General features: G+C 68.0%; 2 protein-coding genes across 2 annotated transcripts in view; both read right to left on the bottom strand.

The window, feature by feature from the left end:
* Window positions 1-5261, bottom strand: part of LOC123023726 — a 29062-nt gene extending 23801 nt beyond the window's left edge. The window contains exons 1-2 of the mRNA XM_044430677.1: window positions 5183-5261; window positions 4166-4367 (exon numbers count right to left, since the gene is read on the bottom strand). Coding sequence (XP_044286612.1) covers window positions 4166-4367; window positions 5183-5261 — 281 coding nt within the window. The remainder of the gene's footprint in view (window positions 1-4165; window positions 4368-5182) is intronic.
* A 4462-nt stretch (window positions 5262-9723) lies between these two features.
* ARSA (arylsulfatase A) lies at window positions 9724-15530 on the bottom strand. The gene is made up of 8 exons (XM_044429566.1): window positions 15072-15530; window positions 14435-14675; window positions 13183-13401; window positions 12153-12322; window positions 11555-11679; window positions 11052-11179; window positions 10312-10414; window positions 9724-10193 (listed from the first exon to the last, which is right to left on the bottom strand). Exons 1-8 carry the CDS (start codon window positions 15293-15295, stop codon window positions 9880-9882), a joined length of 1524 nt encoding a protein of 507 aa, XP_044285501.1. The 5' UTR covers window positions 15296-15530; the 3' UTR covers window positions 9724-9879.
* Window positions 15531-17866: the final 2336 nt, after the last annotated feature.

Genomic DNA, 17866 nt, shown 5'->3' on the forward strand with positions numbered 1-17866 from the left:
CCCAGGGGCAGGAGGGGGGCCTCAGGGGTGTGCGTTGTCTTCAGAGGCGAATATGGGGGCTCCAGGGTGACGGTCGTCTCCAGGGGGGTGTAGGGGGGCGGCAGCGTGACGGTCGTCTCCGGAGGGGTGTAGGGGGGCAGCAGCGTGAGCAAGGGCTCCTTTGGGATGTAGGGGGGCTCCAGGGTGACGGGGTTCTCTGGGGGGATGTATGGGGGCTCCAGGGTGACTGACCTCTCAGGCCAGCCCTGTTTGCTGGGGGGCTGGGAGCCCAGGGCCTTCGGCGGTGGCTGTGCAGAATGTGGCAGGGCGGCCACTTCGGGGGGGACGAAGCGGGGCTGCAGCCCCACAGCCCCCCTGGCAGGGCTGGGCAGAGTTGCCCCACCCACTGACTGTGGAAGGACGTAGGTGGGCTGCGTGGGCAGGAAGGGGGGCTCTGGAGGGGTGTATGTGTCCCCTGGGGCGATGTAGGGGGGCTGCAGGGAGACCGTCCTGTCTAGCGGGAGGAACGGGGGCTCCGGCGGCGTCGGTGGCTTCCCCTTAGGGATGAACGGGGGGGCGATCCCCGTGGGGACTGACTCCTGGGGGAAGAACGGGGGCTGCAGTGTCACGACCTGTTCAGAAGGGAGGTAGGGGGGCTCGATAGGCGGGGGGGAAGCTGCGACAGGGAAGAAGGGGGGCTCCACCAGGATAGTTGGCTCCGGCTCTTGGGCGGGCTTCCTCAAGGCCGGCTTGGGCCATTTGGGGGGGGCAGCTTTGGGGAGAGGGATTATGTAGGCCCCTGCAGATGTTTCAGAGGCAGCTGTGGCCCATGGGGCTGAGTCCACTTCCAGGAAGCTTTCAGGAGCGTCTGTGGGCAGAGGAGCCGTGGACATCTCTGGGGAGCTTTCAGGAGCGCCTGTGGGCAAGGGGGCTGTGCCCACCTCTGGGGAGCTTTCAGGAGCGTCTGTGGGCAAGCGGGCTGTGCCCACCCCTGGGGAGCTTTCAGGAGCATCTGTGGGCAGAGGAGCCGTGGACATCTCTGGGGAGCTTTCAGGAGCGTCTGTGGGCAAGGGGGCTGTTCCCACCTCTGGGGAGCTTTCAGGAGCGTCTGTGGGCAAGGGGGCTGTGCCCACCTCTGGGGAGCTTTCGGAGGCTGCTGGGGACAGCTCTGTGGGCAGAGGTGTCGCCAAGCCCTCCCGCGTGGCTTCCGCAGGCTGCCCCGTCTTGGCTTCTGTGGGAAGGAGCGTTATCCCAGCGGGATGGGGAGTGCCTTTGCCGATGCCCATGGCGTGCTGCTTCTGGCGCTGCTTCTTCTTCTGGGCGTCTCTCTCATCCATCTCCACTATCTCCCCCAAGATCCACTCCAGGTAGTGCCTGGTGGAGGTGTAGACCCCCGGGCTGTTTGCCTGGGCACAGCCTTTGCCCCAGCTGGTGACTCCGACGACGTAGTACCGGGAGCCCGGGCCTGTCTTGCACATCAGGGGCCCTCCGCTGTCCCCCTGCAGGAGAAGGAAGGAAGGCAGGCAGGCAGGGGGGCGGGCAGGTGCCTCAGCCGTGCTGGGGAACAGCAACAGGCCCCTCCCCGCCAACAGCAGCGCTGCACCTCGGGGGCCGCAGCCCAGGCACCCCTCGGGGCCCAGCCTCAGCGGCAGCACATGCCCCGGGGCCAGGGTTTCGGGGCTGTTCAGCAGGCAGCCCTTTGGGTGTGGGGTGGGCTGTCAGGCGGGGTTACAGTGAACACCTGGCTCAGCAAGGGTTTTTCGGAGAACCTTCCTCAGCAGGCAGCAAGGCACCAATCGGCACGTCTGGCCCCACCTCACCTTGCAATGACATTGCTACCAACAACGAGGGCGAATATAACATACTAAAATGTGAAGGTCAAGGTCAAGGTTTCCCCTTGACGTGAAGCCCAGTCATGCCTGACTCTGGGGGGTGGTGCCCATCTCCGTTTCCTGGCCGAGGGAGCCTGCGCTTGTCCATGGTCTCCGTGGTCGTGTGGCCGGCATGACTAAACGCTGCTACCTGCCTACCGAAGTGGCGCCTTTTCGTCTACTTGCATTGGCATGCTTTCGAGCTGCAAGGTTGGCAGGAGCTGGGACGGAGCAACGGGAACTCGCCCCCTTGTGCAGCTTTGAACCGGCGACCTTTCGATCAACTGGCCCAGCAGCACAGCAGCTTAAACCCCTGCGCCACCCACACCCCTTACTAAAATGATGCAATAATAAATTGCACGTACATGGACTGTGGCTGCTGCTGGGGAAGCGCGCACGTTATGAAGCCCCGAGCGAGCGTCAGGTGGCTTTTGCTCTGACCTGCTCAGCAATGGGATCAGGGTTCTGCGGCTGTGTGCATGCGCTCGAGCGCGGTGCTTGTCCGTGCAGCCACCTCCTCCCCAGGAGAAGCTGCGACCACCGGCCGCTGCCGAAGCGCATGAGGGCAGAAGCGCTGGCTTGACCGAGTTGGCCCGTCTCTTGCGAAAGACCCGTCAGGCCCAAGGAGCATGTTCCCCACTGCCCAGGCAGGGCGCCAAGTTGTGGCTTCGAGCTGTTTCTCCCCGTGGACAGTTGGTGTGCAATTTCGCCCTGATGGGGCAGATCCTGGCTGCATTTACCGAGGTTTTCCCGGCTGCTTCAGCAGCAGGCCACCTGCCCACGGAACGGACTAGACGACCAGGGAGTTCTTGAGGCCCCTGTCAGAGCCCTGGCCAAGCGCCCCCCACTGGCGCAGCCCTCTTGGCCCCCTTACCTGGCAGCTGTCGATGCCCCCTTCCTCGTAGCCCGCGCAGAGCGTGTGGGGGCTCATGGCCCCGTTGTACCACTGGCTGCTGTTGCACTTGCTGGTCTCCAGGATGTTCACCTTGGCTTCCTGCAGGATGTCCGAGGTCTTCACGCCTGGGGGCAAACCAGGTGCTCAGCCGGCCTCCCACCTGCCCCCTCCTGGGCAGCTGCACCGAGCCTTGGCTAGGGGCCGCTCTGGCTTCCGGGGCTGCTGCAAAGCTCCGAGGAGCTCCGAGGGCCGCGTCCCGGGGCCCTCCGCGGCCATGAGGGTGAGGGCGAGGGGAGAGGGCGGCCCGCAGGAGCAGGGCAGAGCCAGCTCTTCATGGGGCCGCCCCGTGTGGACGCCTGCGTCGCACTCCCTGCCCTGCCGCCGCTCACCCGGTGCCCGCAGGGGAAGCCGCTCCCACCCTGTGCCGCCTTGCGGCTTGCCTTGACTTTGCAACTTTCCGCAAGGATGGCGCAGTCCGAGGCCCCCCGGCCTCACGGCGAGCGCCTGCCCTGCCCTGCTTGCGGGCGCCCCGGCCTCCCCTCCTCTCCCAGCCCGGGCCGGCCACCCGCAGCCCCGCGCGCCCGCCCGCCTGCCCGCCCCTGCTCACTGTTCGGGGCCGTGGTGCCCCAGCCGCTGATGAGGCAGCCGGAGAGCGAGGCGTCGGCGCCCGCCGTGACGCTGGGCAGGCAGGCCGGCTGCACGTAGTCGCCGTAGGGCACCGGGCCGCTGAGCTGCACCAGCGCGAGGTCGCTGGCCTCCGTGCGCGGGTCGTACGCCTGCGGGAGGATGACGCTCCGCACGGCGCGCACCTGGGCCGCGGGCGGCAGCGCCGACAGGTCCGTGGCGCCCACCACCACCCTCCAGAGGTGCAGCGACCTGCGGGCGGAGAGGGCTGGCGTGAGGGCCGGCGGTCTCCCCGGGCCGGCGCCAGGGACGGGAACAGCGATGGCGCTGGCTGCAGCCCACAGCGTGACCACCCCCCACAGGGCCTCCACACCCCCCTGCAGGCGCCGCACCTGGACAGGCTTCTCGGCGACACCTCTCCGAGTCCTCCCAGGCCGCCTCGCAGGGCCGCCACACAAGCCCACCGCTCCAAAAGCAGATCATTTAATTCCAAGGCAGGGGTGGGGGGAGGCTACGGCGGCCTCCCCCCCGCTGAGGCCCTCCAGAGCGGCCTGCCCGGCCAGCAGGCGCCGCGTCCGGCGCGCCAGGAGCACCAGGTGGGGAGCCCCCGGGATCGGCTCCCAGGAAACGCGAGGCAGAAGCTGCATCCACAGGATCCTTGGTACCGGCCGGCTCAGCGGGGAGGGGGTGCTGCTTGCCGGCCGGCCGGCTGGCCAATCCAGGCCCCCTCTGGGCACGTGCCTGGAACCGGAGCTGCCCCCCCCCATGTTGGGGGTTGCTCCGCCTCCCCACTCACCTCCTCTTGGTCTTGAAGCAGTGGGCCGCAGTGAGCACCCAGGTGGGGGCCAGGAGGGACCCTCCGCAGGAGTGCCGGGGGCCCTTGGGGGACGGGATCTGTATGCTGACCAGCCAGGGCCACGCTCCGGGCAGGGCGTCCACGCCCCCCACGATCCGCACTGTGCCGCCGTGGCTGGGGGCTAGGGGCCGTCTTCCGCAGGCTGCAGGGAGCAGAGGACGGCAGGTGGGGGTGCCGCCAGGCCCACCCGCGGCCCGGAGAGCGCGCCACCCGTCCGGGAGCGACCGCAGCAGGGCAGGGGCAGGGCAGGTGTGGTTCACGGGGGGATGTGCTGCACCGGGCACCACGGAAGCCAGCGAGGCAGGGAGCCCAGAAGGCGAAGCTGCGGGGACTCGCACGACCCCAAACCAACCCCTGGACTGCCGGGGGGCAGGGCTGCGCAGGCACCACGGCAGGCCGAGGGGGCTCCATGAGTGGCGCAGAGGCAGCGCCTGGGCAGAGTCCGTGGGGGCAGCAGGGGGCTTGGTGCAGCCAGCTCACACCCTGCCCTCGGGGGCGCCCGTCTCCCGGCCCGCCTGGGTTCCCTCGGCTCCACGCAGGGGATGGCTGAGGGCACCGGGTGCAGAGCGAGGCGCCGCAAGGGTCCGAGGCTGCCAAGATGGGGGCGGAAGCGCGACTCGCGCCCCGGCGTCTCTGGGTAAGGGGGCTGTCGAGATGCAGGTCTGGCAGCGTGACCCCCACGAATCACGTGGCAGACCGTGCCCCTGGGGGCTGGGTGCAGCCTCTGGCGGCAGGGCAAGGGGGCAGCGCTGTACGTGTGAGAGCTGGTCGGGGGCCAGGCCTTGGCTGCCCGGAGCCTCCACACAGGCTGGGGGGGCCCTCTTGTGCGTGGGACTTCCCCTTGGGGGGAAATCCTTTGGCAGACTTACAACGAGAGGTGGAGGGGAGGACCCCCCTGTGGGACCAGCCATAGGAGCAGGGTGACCTGCAACCCCCACCCCCCCAGACGCCACTCACTCTCTGCGTCGTAGCCGTGGGTGCCCAGGAACCTCAGCAAGCCCACGACCCCCAGAAGCAGCCCCGCCGGGGCTCCCATCACGAGCCGTGGCCCCTGGCGCCGGCGGCACATCAGCGGAGCCGTGCTCCAGCACCAGCAGCCGGCCACGACCTCAGTGGGTTCTCCTTCCGCGTTGCCAGGAGACGGCCGGAATGGGCCAGCCACCCCCACGCCGTGGGCTCCGGGGGCGTCCCCCCACGGGCAGCTCCCCGGGAAGCAGCTGCAGCCGCCGGGGCCCCGGGGAACGGCGGGCACAGCGCGGCCCCGAGAAGCCGCGCACGGCTGGGGATAATGGCCTGCGGCACATGAAATGCCCGCACAGTCGGACTTCTGGGAGGCTGCCCGCCCTCCGGGCCCACAGTCCGAGGCGAGGCTGCTGCACACAGGCCCCCGCGGCGGTCCTGTGGGGCATGGAGGAGCCACCGCCCGGGCCCCCGACCAGCTGGGCCTCACGGGGCGCTGGGAGCCGCCCGCTGTCGGAACAGCACCCGTGCCGCAGCAGCCTGGGGGCGGCGGCCGAGCTGGGGGGCATCGGCCCTGGCCGGGCCTTCCCTTTCCTGGGGGGGGGCAGGGCCCGGGCTGTCCCGGCGGGGCTGCGACGCAAATGGGCAAGTGGCAGCCAGCCACGGGGCCAGTGGCCGCAGGGCAGATGCGCAGGCTGCACGTGGGGGGGCCACGGGGAGGGGCCTGGCTGAGGCGCAGCCTCGGAGCCCGGAGGGGAGGCTGGCGGGCCTGGTGGGGGAGGAGAGGCGAGTGCGGGGGGCGGGGGCCAGAGGGGCCCCCGTGGCGAGCCAGGCGGCCCCCTCGAAAGTGCCAATCCCGCTGGGCTCTCTGGGGGTGGTGACTCGCCGGGCCAGGAAGCGGCTCAGTGCAGGCGGCGGTCCTTCGTCCCCCCGGGCGAGAAACCCAGCCGAGGCCCCCCAACTCCGGAAGGGGCTTCTCCAGACCGAAGGGTCCCTGAAGGAGGCCTGCTGAAAGGGAAGGGCGGGCGAGGAGCCAACCCCTGGCCCAGGGCGCGCATATGCTGCCGCACAGGGGCCACCCATGCGTGTGCGCGTCTGCGCATGGACACATGTGCAGCACCTGCAATCCTGAGCTGCGTCGGGAAGCCTCGAGATGGGATAACGGGGTGCGGCCTGGAAAGGCCCCTTCCACCCTGAACCTCAGCAGTTTATTGAAAGATCACCCAGGACCCCTGCAGTGACTTCTGACAGCAGCCACCGGGTAGAGGTCTCCACCGTGGACTACTAGTGTTTAGAGCATGCACAGAGTGTTTTATAGGTTCTGAGCCACGTGGGCCCAGCAGCTGGGCAGGTGATGACGGAATAAGGGGAACGCAGTCCAAAGGTGAGGGGTCTGCAGAGGGGGCTCGTGCAGTGGCGTTTGAGCGACACAGCGATCGGGGGATCACTGGGGGCCTCGGCAGGCGAATGAGGGCGGCTGCTCACCTGGCCGCCTGACCGGCTCGCGCTGATCGCCCAACCGTCGCCCCGGCAGCCCCCCGTTCCCACTTCTTAAACCGGCAGCAAAGGCCCAGCAGTGGCCTGGCTCGGAAACGGGGTGCTTCCTGCGGGAGGGGTGCAGGGCTGACTCGGGTATCGCAAAGGCTCCGATAAGCAACCCTCTTCTGCCAGGGTGTACCTGAATTTTCGCGACATCTGGCGCGCACTTTCACAAGGCCGGCAGCGGTGGGGGAGTGGTGTGCCCTGGGCCCTTTCAGAGAGGAAGGGGCAGCCCTCTCTCCAGCCCCCCCCCGAAACCCACACGGAGCATCCTCCCTCCTCCCCGAAAGCGCAGAAGCTGCGGGGCGAGGGGGCTGGGCTGCAGAGCCCGGTGGGTCGGGCCGCTCCTGAGCCGGGCGCCGCCAGCCTCAAGCGGGGCCCCTGCAGACGACGAGGGTGTCCCCTGTTGCAGCTGCAGCAGCAAGAAGCGGGCACAGCGGGTCCTCGCGGCCGGGGAGCCTTTCCTTCAACGCCCACCCGCTTGTGCTGCCAGGGGCTCGCTGCTGCCGCCCCGCGCTCTGAGGAGCCCCGTCCAGTCCAGTGCGCTTGCCACCCCCGCCCCCCCGGAGGCAGTTTCCCAGGAATGAGCGGAGGCTAGCGAGGCATGTCGAAAGCAACAGAAAAGCCTTCCTCAGAAATGTCCAGAGTAAAAGGCAGAGGAAAGAACCAGGAGCCTGCAGGGTCCCGCTGGACACCAGGAAGGGCTTCCTGTGTGAGGACAATGGAGCGCATGACCAGGGCGGTGCTGGGCTCTCCCGCACTGGCTGCAGCCCGGACGCAGCTGGCCAGCCCTCGGGGGGGGGGGGTGACTTGGCATCCTGCACTGGGCAGGGGGTTGGGCCCAGTGGCCTTCTGGGCCCCTTCCAACTCCACTCCCCTGGCGTTGGCGTGTGGGGCAGTGGCGCCAGAGGGCCTTGGCCTGGGCGGGACCCTCGTGAGTCTGCGCAGCTGCCCAGGGAGCTCAGCCCCAGGACGCCTGAGCGGCCTCTGCTGCATCAGCTCCCGGTCCGGGAGACGGACGCCCTTCCAGCCCTTTGCGGCCACTCCGCCCACGACTGGGCCACGTCTCCTGTAACGCCACCCGGGAAAGGGCCCTCCTTCCCTCTCCAGGGACCCCTGTCAGGCCGGTCAAAACCCACAGGGCAGTGTGCTGCTGCCCTCTGCTGGCTTCCCCAGCCCATGACAGGGCACCTTCCTCCGCCCTGCGTTGTTTCCCAGGCACCCACAGTCCTGGCCCTGCGGACGCGGGTGGGGCTGGGGGGCTGCCTATGGTGTGCCCGGGGGCACCACGCGAGCAGCTGCACCGAGGAAGCGGAGAGGCCAGGGAGCTGCCCGGCGCCAGGATGCGGCCGACGCAGGGGCTGCCCCAGCCTCAGGACGCGTGTGCACCAGCATCACAGGTGCATGGAGACCCCCAGATCTGGAGGGCTCATTTTCCCGACCCGGCAGGTCACGCAGCACCCTTTCCGTGCGGATCCTTCCAGGCTGGACCGCGGCCTCGCCACGCTCTGCTCTCCAGAGTCAGTCACAGAGTCGCCAGACGGACTCGGATGCTGTTTTCACCACTGCGTTTATTAAAAGGCTACAGGCACTCGTGCTCGTGGTGTCCAAGTCACGAAGAGACGCTCCTGGGGGGGACGGGGGCCCTTCTGCAAATGGAGCAGGCAGGACTGCGCTTGCTCGAGGCTCTGCCACGGGTGAGTTGCGGGCGAAGGCACGACGTGTTTACGGGGGGCAGCCTTGCCTTCGGCAGTCGCACTCATCCCCAGCCCCAGTTCGGCAAGTCGCCCCCTCCGTCCGTTGGCGGCCAGGCCTCTGCAGAGACGCCTCGGGGGAAATGGCCCAGCGCCACTTGCTGTCGCGCTCAAAAAACGCAGCTTTATGTGCTGCGCCGCGTCCGTTCGGAGAGGGAGCCCGGAGCCCTGCAGAGGAGCCTGAGCTGGCCACCGGAGCGGCCGAGCGACCCGCCAGCCTCCCCGGCGGGGCTGGGAAAGACCCCCGTCCGAAGCCCTGGCGGCGACGGCCACGCAGCACGAGCCAGGGTGCCACAAGGGCCCACGCCCAGCCCAGCGGGCTCAGTTCTCCCCAGCGGGCCTGCCCCATGTCCTCCACTCAGGGAGGGGGGCTTGAGCAGGGCTGCGCTGCCCACCTCCCCCCGTGGGCCTGGGGGATTCACGGCCCACGTGGAAAGTGAGCACATGGCACGGCACCCTTCCCGCACAGTCACCACGGACAGTGGCTCCGGCCTTCCTGCCACGGGGGAAGGGGCCAGCACGCCTGGAGGGGGACCCAGCTCCAGGAGGGCCGAGCTGCCCTCCCGCCTCTGCCGGAAAGCCTGCGGCTCACGAGGGACGGCTGGGGGCGTGGACTGGCGCTGAAGACGCCCCAAAGCGCCTTGCTGACCGAGCCACGAGGACGCCCTCGTGTGGCAAGATGCGCCACAGGTGGCCTGCCATGCCTCACTCCGCCACAGTGAGGACCAGCCACGCCAGGGGTGCCGCGGCGGCACAGAGCGCCTGCTCGGCTTCAGCAAGGCAAATAACCCAAGCCGAGGGACGCCCGTCCCGGGCACTGCAGGCCTGACACGGGACGGGGCGCACACCCCCCGGAGCAGCTGCCCTGCCGCAGAAGCGAGCGCGCAGGTCCCCCGGGAAAGGCGGCCGTCGGGACAGCCGTGTCGTTCAGCCCGAGAAGAGAAGACTGAGGGGGGACGTGGTCCCCCTCCATAAGTACCTCGAAGGCTGCCCCAAGGAGGAAGGCCAGGATCTCTTCTGGGTGATGCCAGAGTGCAGGATGTGGAATAATCCGTTCAAGTTGCGACAACCCAGATTCAGGCTGGACATCAGGAAAAGCTTCCTCACTGTCAGAGCAACACAGCAGTGGGACCAGCTGCCCAGAGAGGTGGGGGCTCTCCCTCACTGGAGGCACTCAAGGAGAAACTGGGCAGCCCCCCGAGTGGGGTGGTGTGACGTGGTGTCCTGCAATGGCAGGGGGCTGGACTGGATGGCCTCCATGGCCCCTTCCAACTCCACTATTCTGCAATTCTACGATTCCGCGAAAGCTCCCTTCACCACTAGCTCCCCAGCCAGGCCGCTCCTCTGCGCATGTGCAGAGCGGAGAGGCCCCTGGCAGCCCCGCGCGGCAAGGGCTGGCGGCTAAGGGGGCGACGCGCAGGTGCAGCAGGACGGCTTGGGGGTGCAGCTGGGGGAGCAGCAGGGCTCGAGGGAGGGGTCGCTGCCCCCGGCCAGCTGGCTCTCCCCAAACTGCATCTGGGCGTCGAAGAGGGCCTTCTGCAGGCAGACCTCCTTGAGGGCGGCCAGGGCCTCGGGCCCCACCAGGGCCCCGCGGAGGAGGTTGTAGTTCTCGGCCGGATCAGACTCCAGGTCGAAGAGCAGCGGGGGCTCGTGGGCGGCCAGGGGGGTCAGGCCGTGGCAGGCGACGTCCGGAGTGGTGTCACTGTGCAGAGCTCCTGCAGGGGCATGGGAGGGAGAGCCGGCCATGATGCGCGCCGTGGGGTGGGGGGGCCGGCCGGGCGGCACGGGGGACAGGCCAGCCCCAGCCCGGGCCGGGTAGAGGGTCAGACTTACCCTGGGTGAAGAAGTGGGCCTTGTACTTGCCGTAGCGGACAGCAAAGACCCCCAGCAGCTCGCTGGGCGCCGGGGGGTAAAAGAACATGACTTGGCGGGGGCTCTGCAAAGAGAACAGAGTGAATTGGGGGGGGGGGGAGGCTGGCAGATTAAAAAGCCCTGTAGCCCCGGCAGCCTCCCCCGTGGCCCCCTCCTCCCGCCTGCCTCCGGCCACGTGGCGCTCGCTGCAGGCAAACGCAGCACTCAGCCGGGAATCGCGTGCGTCCCACATGCTGGGGGGTGGGTGCTGCCACTTCCCCCTCCTGGATGGGCAGCCAGTGCCCCCTAGCCAGCTTTCTGCCACTCAGAAGGGGCTGCAGCCGAACCGGGGGAGCCCCCCAAGAGCAGCTGCAGCCACAGCCCCCACCACAGGCCAGCTCCAGGAGGGAGGGAGAGACCCCCAGCCCCGCCCACCACTGCCCCCCAGTTGAAGCCCGGCCCAGCGCCAGGGGCCGTGAGCCCGGGTGCCTGCGCAGCAGCAGTGGGCATGGCTGGGGGCTGCAGCTCCCACCCCCACTGAAGGGCTCCGTGGTGCAGCCGGCCAGCCCCGGAGTGGACAGACAGACTGCTGGGCCGGACGGACGCCAGGCACGATCCAGCCCTGGGGCGCATCTCCTGTTCACTGTGGCGCCCCCCCTCCCCCCCAGAGTGCACGTCCTCACGCCCGAGCTGCCCGGGAGGGGAAGCCGCCGGAAACTCACCCGGCTGCCTCCGAAGAGAAGGGGGCTGAGGTCGAAGCCATCCAGGGTGACGCTGGGAAGGGGGGCCCCTGCCAGCGCCGCCACGGTCGGCAGGATATCGAGGGTGCTGGCCAGCTCGTGGGTCACCCCTGCAGCAGAGGCGAGCGCGGACAAGGCGGATGGGCCACCGGGGAACCCGTGCCAGCCCCGCTCGCAGCCGCACCGTGCCCTGTGCAGGGCAGGGCAGGAGGGGCCATCCAGCTGGGGGCATCCTGGCGGCCTCCAACCCTCCCCGCCCGGGCAGCCGGCAGGCACCCACTCCCCGGGCCCCGTGGCAAGCCAGAGAGCCCCCCGCCACCGCAGGGCGTCCGCTCGCCACGGCACGCGAGTGCGAGAGCAGAACCGGCCCACGCTGCACGCTTCCGGGCTGGGGGGGCTTCTTTTCAGCCTCCAGGAAGGCCCAGTGCAGCACAGTCCGAGCTGGGGGGGGGGGGCACGGGGCCTGGGGCGGCGAAGCGGCTCACCTGGGGCGATGCGGCCCGGCCAGTAGGCCACGGCCGGCTCCCTAACCCCGCCTTCGTACGTGGTCCCTTTGCCGCACTTGAGCGGGCCGGAGCTGCCCCCGCGGGACATGCGCATGGTCTCAGGGCTGCACGAGAGGAGAGGGCTTTGGAGAGAAAGGCCTCCCCCCGCGGCCCGCGCCTCTCTGAGGCTCAGCGGGAGCTGCGCGGGCCCTCCAGAACCGTGCGCCGCAAGGAACGCAGCCCTGTGCCACGTCCTCAAAGCCCACGGGACAACCACCCGCGGCGCTCGCACCTCTGCCACGTTCCAATTTTAGCTCGCGGCGTCTCCCGTCGCCCACCGACCAGCCAAGCCCACCAGAACGCTGCCTCCCTCGTCACCGCTCCTCCACGGAGACGACGGGCTTGGCCTCGGGGGCCCGTCTGCCGTCCCTTCCTGGGCCGCGACTCGCCCTCGTTAAAACGGACGTGCAGCGGAGAACGGCCCTCAGGCGCCAGAGACTCACTGGCTGCCCTCGCCGGCGCTCCGGCTCGTGGCAGGCCCTCTGCCCGGGCCCGCCTGGCTCTGGGTCCCGCTCCCCTCGCACCAGGCCCAGCTCACCCGTTGTCCGCGGTGAAGAACACCAGCGAGTTCTGGTCCACACCGGCCTCCTGCACCGCCTGCAGGAGCTGGCCCACGGACGCGTCGAACTCCAGCAGAGCATCCCCGAAGGGCCCCCGGGGGGAGCGGCCCGCGTAGTCCTGGCTCGCAAACTGGGGGTAGTGGGTGTGCTGGGGAGGAAGATCGCCCCGCGTCAACACCGGCCACTCGCCGCAGGACCCCGCCTCGAATTCCCCTCCGCCCAGCATCCGTTCCGCCCTCTTCCCCCGAGCACCTCTCCTGGCTCTGGCCCCTCGGTCGTCCCCGGACCTTGCGCAGCGGCTCCCCATCCGCAGGGCGTCAGGCCTCTCCCAAGCCCGCCCCATTCCTGGCCGTGCCGGCACTGGGCGGACAGCGCTGGGACCCTCAGCTCCGCCCCACGCGGGATGTGGCCCCAGGCGCTCCCCCGAAATGCAATCTAGAGGGCGACCGGCCCCGCCTAATACCAGCTCCGTTCCCAGCAAGAAGTGCTGGCCGGGATCTGGCGAAGGGCGCAGAGGAAAGAGCGCCCCTCCTGCTGGGGATCCGCAGAAGCCGGGATCACACCGGGCGAACCCTTCCCCCCTTTCAGGCTGGTCTGAGACTGTGATTCCGCAGCAGGAAAGGTTTCGAGGAGGGTCTGAAACACGGACATAACCCCCCCTCGCTTGTTTTGCATGGGGGGCACTGGTGGAGAAGAGGAGGGCAAAGAGCGCCGTGGGATGTGTGGACTCCGCCGGCCTCTCTTCCTTCTGCACCCGGAGCTGTCCAGAGCCCCCGCGAGGCGAAGCGCAGCTGCCCCCCAGCGCGGTCGCCCCGCTCTGTCCCCCACGGAGCATCGGGCCGAGGGTCAGGGCAGAGGTGGAGACGGCAGGACAGGACACGAGGCGGCACGGGCCCCGGGGGCCGCCAGCTCCGGCCAGGGCGCAGGGGACCGACCCCCTCCCCTCCCAGGGACGCGGCCGCAGCCGGCCTGCCCCCCCGCCCGGTCGCAGGCTCGGCCCGGACTCACGTGCGAGGCGTAGTAGAGCAGGAAGGGCTGCTTGCGCCGGGCACAGGCGGCGATGAAGTCCCGGGCAAAGGCGCTGTAGCGGGGCTGCAGGCGGGGGAAGGCCACGGGCTGCTCCACGATGCTCTGGTTCCAGAAGAGCGGGACGGGCACCACGCCCTGGTCGCAGGCCCCGTAGCACGGCGTGGCAGGGGGGAAGCAGGTCAGGTTCTGGCACGGGCCCTGCGGGGGGGAGCAGCCGAAGGCGCCTTGGCCGACAGGTCGGGAGGGACGCGCGCCCACGGGCACCGGGCACGTGCAGCGCCCCAGCCGCAGTCTCTCCCCATCTGCGCCCCCACCCCACAGAGCGCCAGGGGGAAAGAACGGGGGTCCGGCAGAGCCGCACCCCACCGGCCCCCACAGCACTCACTGGAAACCTCACTGGGCTCCCAGGGAAGACCCTGCAGGTTGGCGTGGACACCGGCTGTGCGGTCCGGCCCCCTGCTCCCCCGTGGCCGATCAGATGCCCCCGGGAGGCCTCCAGGTGAGGCAGGGGGCAACAGCCCTGCCTGGCAACTGCCCTTGGGGGCCGGCATCCGGCCGCGGCGGCTCAAAGCCGGCGGAGCAGCCTCTCCCAGCCCCTTGATAAGCGTGTCCAGGCGCTGCTTAAAAGCATCGGGGCCGCAGCTGCTCCGACACCCATGTGCCAGCAAATTGCATAATTTGATTACTAGCTGCATGAGAAGATCCAGTTAGTCAGGGACTCTTCTGCCAATTTCATTGCCTCTTTCCAGTGTTACGGGGAAGAAAAGGTCTGCCCGCTCTGCCCAAACCTCGACTGTGTCCACGTCGTGATCTGGCCTTAGACCCCTCAAAACGACGCTTGTTTATTTATTCAAAACATTCCTATGCCGCCCCCATCGCAACAAAGCCTTGGGTTTGAAATTTCCTCTTGAAAGCTCATGCCTAAGGAATATTTTCCAAACAGCTAGGAGCTATTTTCTTGTGTGGGAGCAACGCGAGAGCCATCGCTCTGGGGTCAGGTTCCCAAATCCAGTCCTCCCCTCCACCACACCATTCCCAGCTGGCAGCAGCTGTCGTCATGGGCCTTGTAGTCCTTCCAATGGGAGGAAGGCGCGTCAGCCCCAGCAGAGCTGGGCTCGTCCCCAGAGCCGCTTACATCCCGGCCCAGAGCGCGGCAAGGGGTCTGCACGCGCCACCTCGTCCCCTCTGGCGTCCCCCCCGAGAGCACCCGCTGCCCCGCCCCGCCGCTCACCTGGTCATGGGAATAGGGCACGCCCAGGAAGTGGTCGAACCCCTGCCGGGTGGGCAGGAAGGCCCCGCCGGGCCCCAGCCCCAGGTGCCACTTGCCCACCATGGCTGTGGCGTAGCCCCGCGCCTTCAGCACCTCCGCCACGGTCACCTCCGCCAGCGGGAGGCCCCCCCGGGAGCCGGGGTAGAAGATGCCGGGGTAGATGCCGGAGCGGGTCTGGTAGCGCCCCGTCAGCAGGGCCGCCCTGCAGATGGGAGGGGTGCTCGATCGACGGGCCGGCTGACCGACCGCCCCGCATCCTCCGCAGGGAAGCCTGCGGCTGCCCCCCCCCCAAAAGGTCCCCGGACTGGTCTGGGGCCGAAACAGCCTGGGGCAGCCCCCCTGAGCAGAGCGCCCCAGGCGCTGGACTGCGGCTCCGGTGCTCCCAAGCCAGCTTGGACGGCGGCACCCGGTGCTGCTCCTGGCCGAGACAGACGCATGGACGCCAGCGGGACCCAGGCCAGAGTGGCGAAGGGTTCCCCCGGGGGAACGGAGCCGCGAGTGCGCAAAGGGTGCCCCCCACCCCGTGTGAATCGAGCGCATGAATGAACCTGTGGCTCCCGTGAGCGCCCGGGCAGGGCAGGGCAGGGGGCTCGCTTACCGGGAGGGGCTGCAAACAGGACTGCTGCTATAGAAGTCGGTGAACCGCAAGCCGCCGGCGGCCATCTTGTCCAGGTTTGGGGTGCTGGAGGTTGGGTGCCCATAGCTGGCCAGATCGCCGAAGCCCAGGTCGTCGGCAAAGATGAGGACAAAGTTGGGGGGCTGGTGGGCAGCTGCCAGCAGGGCCTGGAGCGCCAGGCAGAGGAGGAGCCCCGGCAGAGGCATGGCCAGCCTGGCGCCCGAGGCCTTTGCCCGCCACGCTGCAGGCCGTCCTCGTTGCCAGGCCGGTCTGAGCGTCCCTGGGCCAGAGGCCGGTCAGCGCGCCGCGAAGGCCAAGCTCAGAGGAGCCCGTGCCCCGTCGGCCCCCCGTTCCATCAGGGACGGTCTCCCAGGGCCACGTGCCACTCCAAGGCAGGATCCTCTGGGGGTCACGCCACGCTGCCCAGGGGCCACGGAGGAGAGCCTGCGAGGAGGAGAGAAGGCTCAGAGCAAAGGACCCCGGCTCCGCACGGCACTCACAGCCAGCTCGGAGAGCAAAGCAGCTCCCAGCTGGCAGGGGGCTGGACCGCCACAGGAGCGCTTGGGGGCGGGGGGGGCTTGCCAGGCGTTCTGGAAGGGGCTGGCAAGCTGCTCTTGGCTGTGACGCCTGGAGAGGCCGCTGTGCCTGCAGGGCGTTCCAAAGGAGACGGAGGAACGGCAGCAACGGCAGCGCGAGCGATGGAACTCCCGGCCTTATTGGGGAACTGAAACCATGGCCAGGTGCAGACAGGATGCACCTGAGAGCTCTTAAGCAGCCGAAATGTGGAATGACCAAAAAGGTACCTCAGCTTTTAGGCAAGACTGTTTTTAGCCTGCCTTTAAGGGTAGAACAGGTCCCTGTGTCCAGGGTACCTAGAACCGAAAAGTACTAATGCAGACACACCATTTACAAAAGGATCCGAGGGAGCTCTGGGGAACAACTGTGCCGGGTAAATTGGCTGAAGGTGCTGCGAAAGACAAAGCTGGGAAGTGTAGAGAAGGAGAAGCCCTGCTGGAAAAGAACCAGCCCGGCTTCCCCAGAGCGGCTCCCGCTCGCACAGCTCTTTGTGGGTGCCACTAGACACACAGGCAGGAATCACCGGGGAGCCCATGTTTGCTTGGCTTCCAGGCGTCTCCCGGCAAATCCCTCACCAAAGATGGCTGACTGAATGCAGCAGCCACAGAATGGAGACCAGCCCACCCGGCTTGCCTTCCTCCTTTGGCTGTTGTCAGGATTGTGCTGAGGACATGCTTGCTGGTGGCTCTGGGCTTTTGAACGCTGTGACTCTGCCAGCAAGCCACCTTGCCCTTTGCCTCAAGGCCAGGAAATAAGCACCCGGAAGAAGGAAAGGCCCTTACCAGGCACTTCCTGCTTTTTGCAGAGAGAAGGGAAGGGGAGCCTGCCCAACCAACCCGATGAAGCCGCCTGGCCCTGCGCAGCTTGTGCCCTGCAGCCCCGGGGGGACGGCAAGCGCCCCAGCCCCAGCCCAGCCTGGCTTCCGCGGTGCACCCACTCGCTGGCCCGCTGGGATCCCCCTCAGCACTGCTCAGCCAGCACCCCAGAAAGGAACCTGCAACAACAGGGATCTTGCTGTTGTTTCCCTTCTATACCACCCACAACCAACGCTCTCTCTGCGGTTCACAACAGTACATAAGACAGATGATGCAATAAAATAAAATACAGAAAATCAAAAACATTACAAATCTAAAATAATGGTAACCAAACAATAATGAAAGACTTAGTGCCAAAAAGATGACAAACTTGGTGCCAGCTGGGCCGCAGTGGGGGGCTGCCCCTTCCTGCCCCCCCTTCCCTCAAGGGAAAGGCCCAGGCTTGAGCGCGGTGTCCGAGCAGCAGCACTCGAGGGCTCGGTGCTCCAAGCTGTGAAGGGCTTTCTAGGCAGCACCTTGAACTGGGGCTGCAAGCAGGTCCGGGCGGGCCCAAGCTGGCCTCACGCACCCGGCCCTGCGGGTCCCAAATCATTCACCTGCCTGCCGCCTTCTGCACCAGCTGCGGCTCCGGAGCCACCTTCAAGGGCAGCCCCGTGCAGCGTGCTTCGCGGTAATCCAGCTCAGCGATTACCAGAGCATAGACCCCCGGTACCAGGTTGCTCCCGTCCAGGCGGGGGCACAGCTGGGCCACCAGCTGAAGCTGGCAGAAGGCCCTCCGAGGCACGGAGCCCACCTGGGCCCCAAGTGACCAAGACGGCTCAGGGGGCACCCCAAGCTCCAAACCTGCTCCTTCGGGGGAATGTGCCCCATCCAGCGCAGGCTGGACACCCCCCATCCAGCCAGAGGAACCGCTCCCCAGTGGCCCCTCGGTCTTGTCTGGCCTGGGCTTCAGTGTGTTGGCCCCCATCCAGCCATGGTCACGGCCAGGCACTGGCTGGGCACACCCACAGCCTCACTTGCTAACCCCAAAAAGGAGAACTAGCGCGGCATGTCACGTCGAGGGGTGCGGCTTGATGGTGCCATGGGGCGGTCTTACATTTATTTATTAGATGTATACCCCCGTTTTCATACCTGCCACTCTCAATCTTATCCCCGCAACAGCCACCCGGTGAGGTAGGTTGAGCTGGGACAGGCCCCAAGTCCCCCGGTTGGCTCCATGGCTGAGCGAGGACTAAAACCCAGATCGCCTGAGCCCCACTCACACACTCCTGACCACCCCCCTATGCTGGCCCCACATGTTCCCAGCTCAGGAAACCAAGCACTTCTGTTCATAGAATCACAGAACAGCAAGGCTGGAAGGGGCCACGGAGGCCATCAAGTCCACCC

Source organism: Varanus komodoensis, unplaced genomic scaffold (genome assembly GCF_004798865.1).
Source record: "Varanus komodoensis strain SLA01 unplaced genomic scaffold, ASM479886v1 scaffold1, whole genome shotgun sequence".
Taxonomy (NCBI): Eukaryota; Metazoa; Chordata; class Lepidosauria; order Squamata; family Varanidae; genus Varanus; species Varanus komodoensis.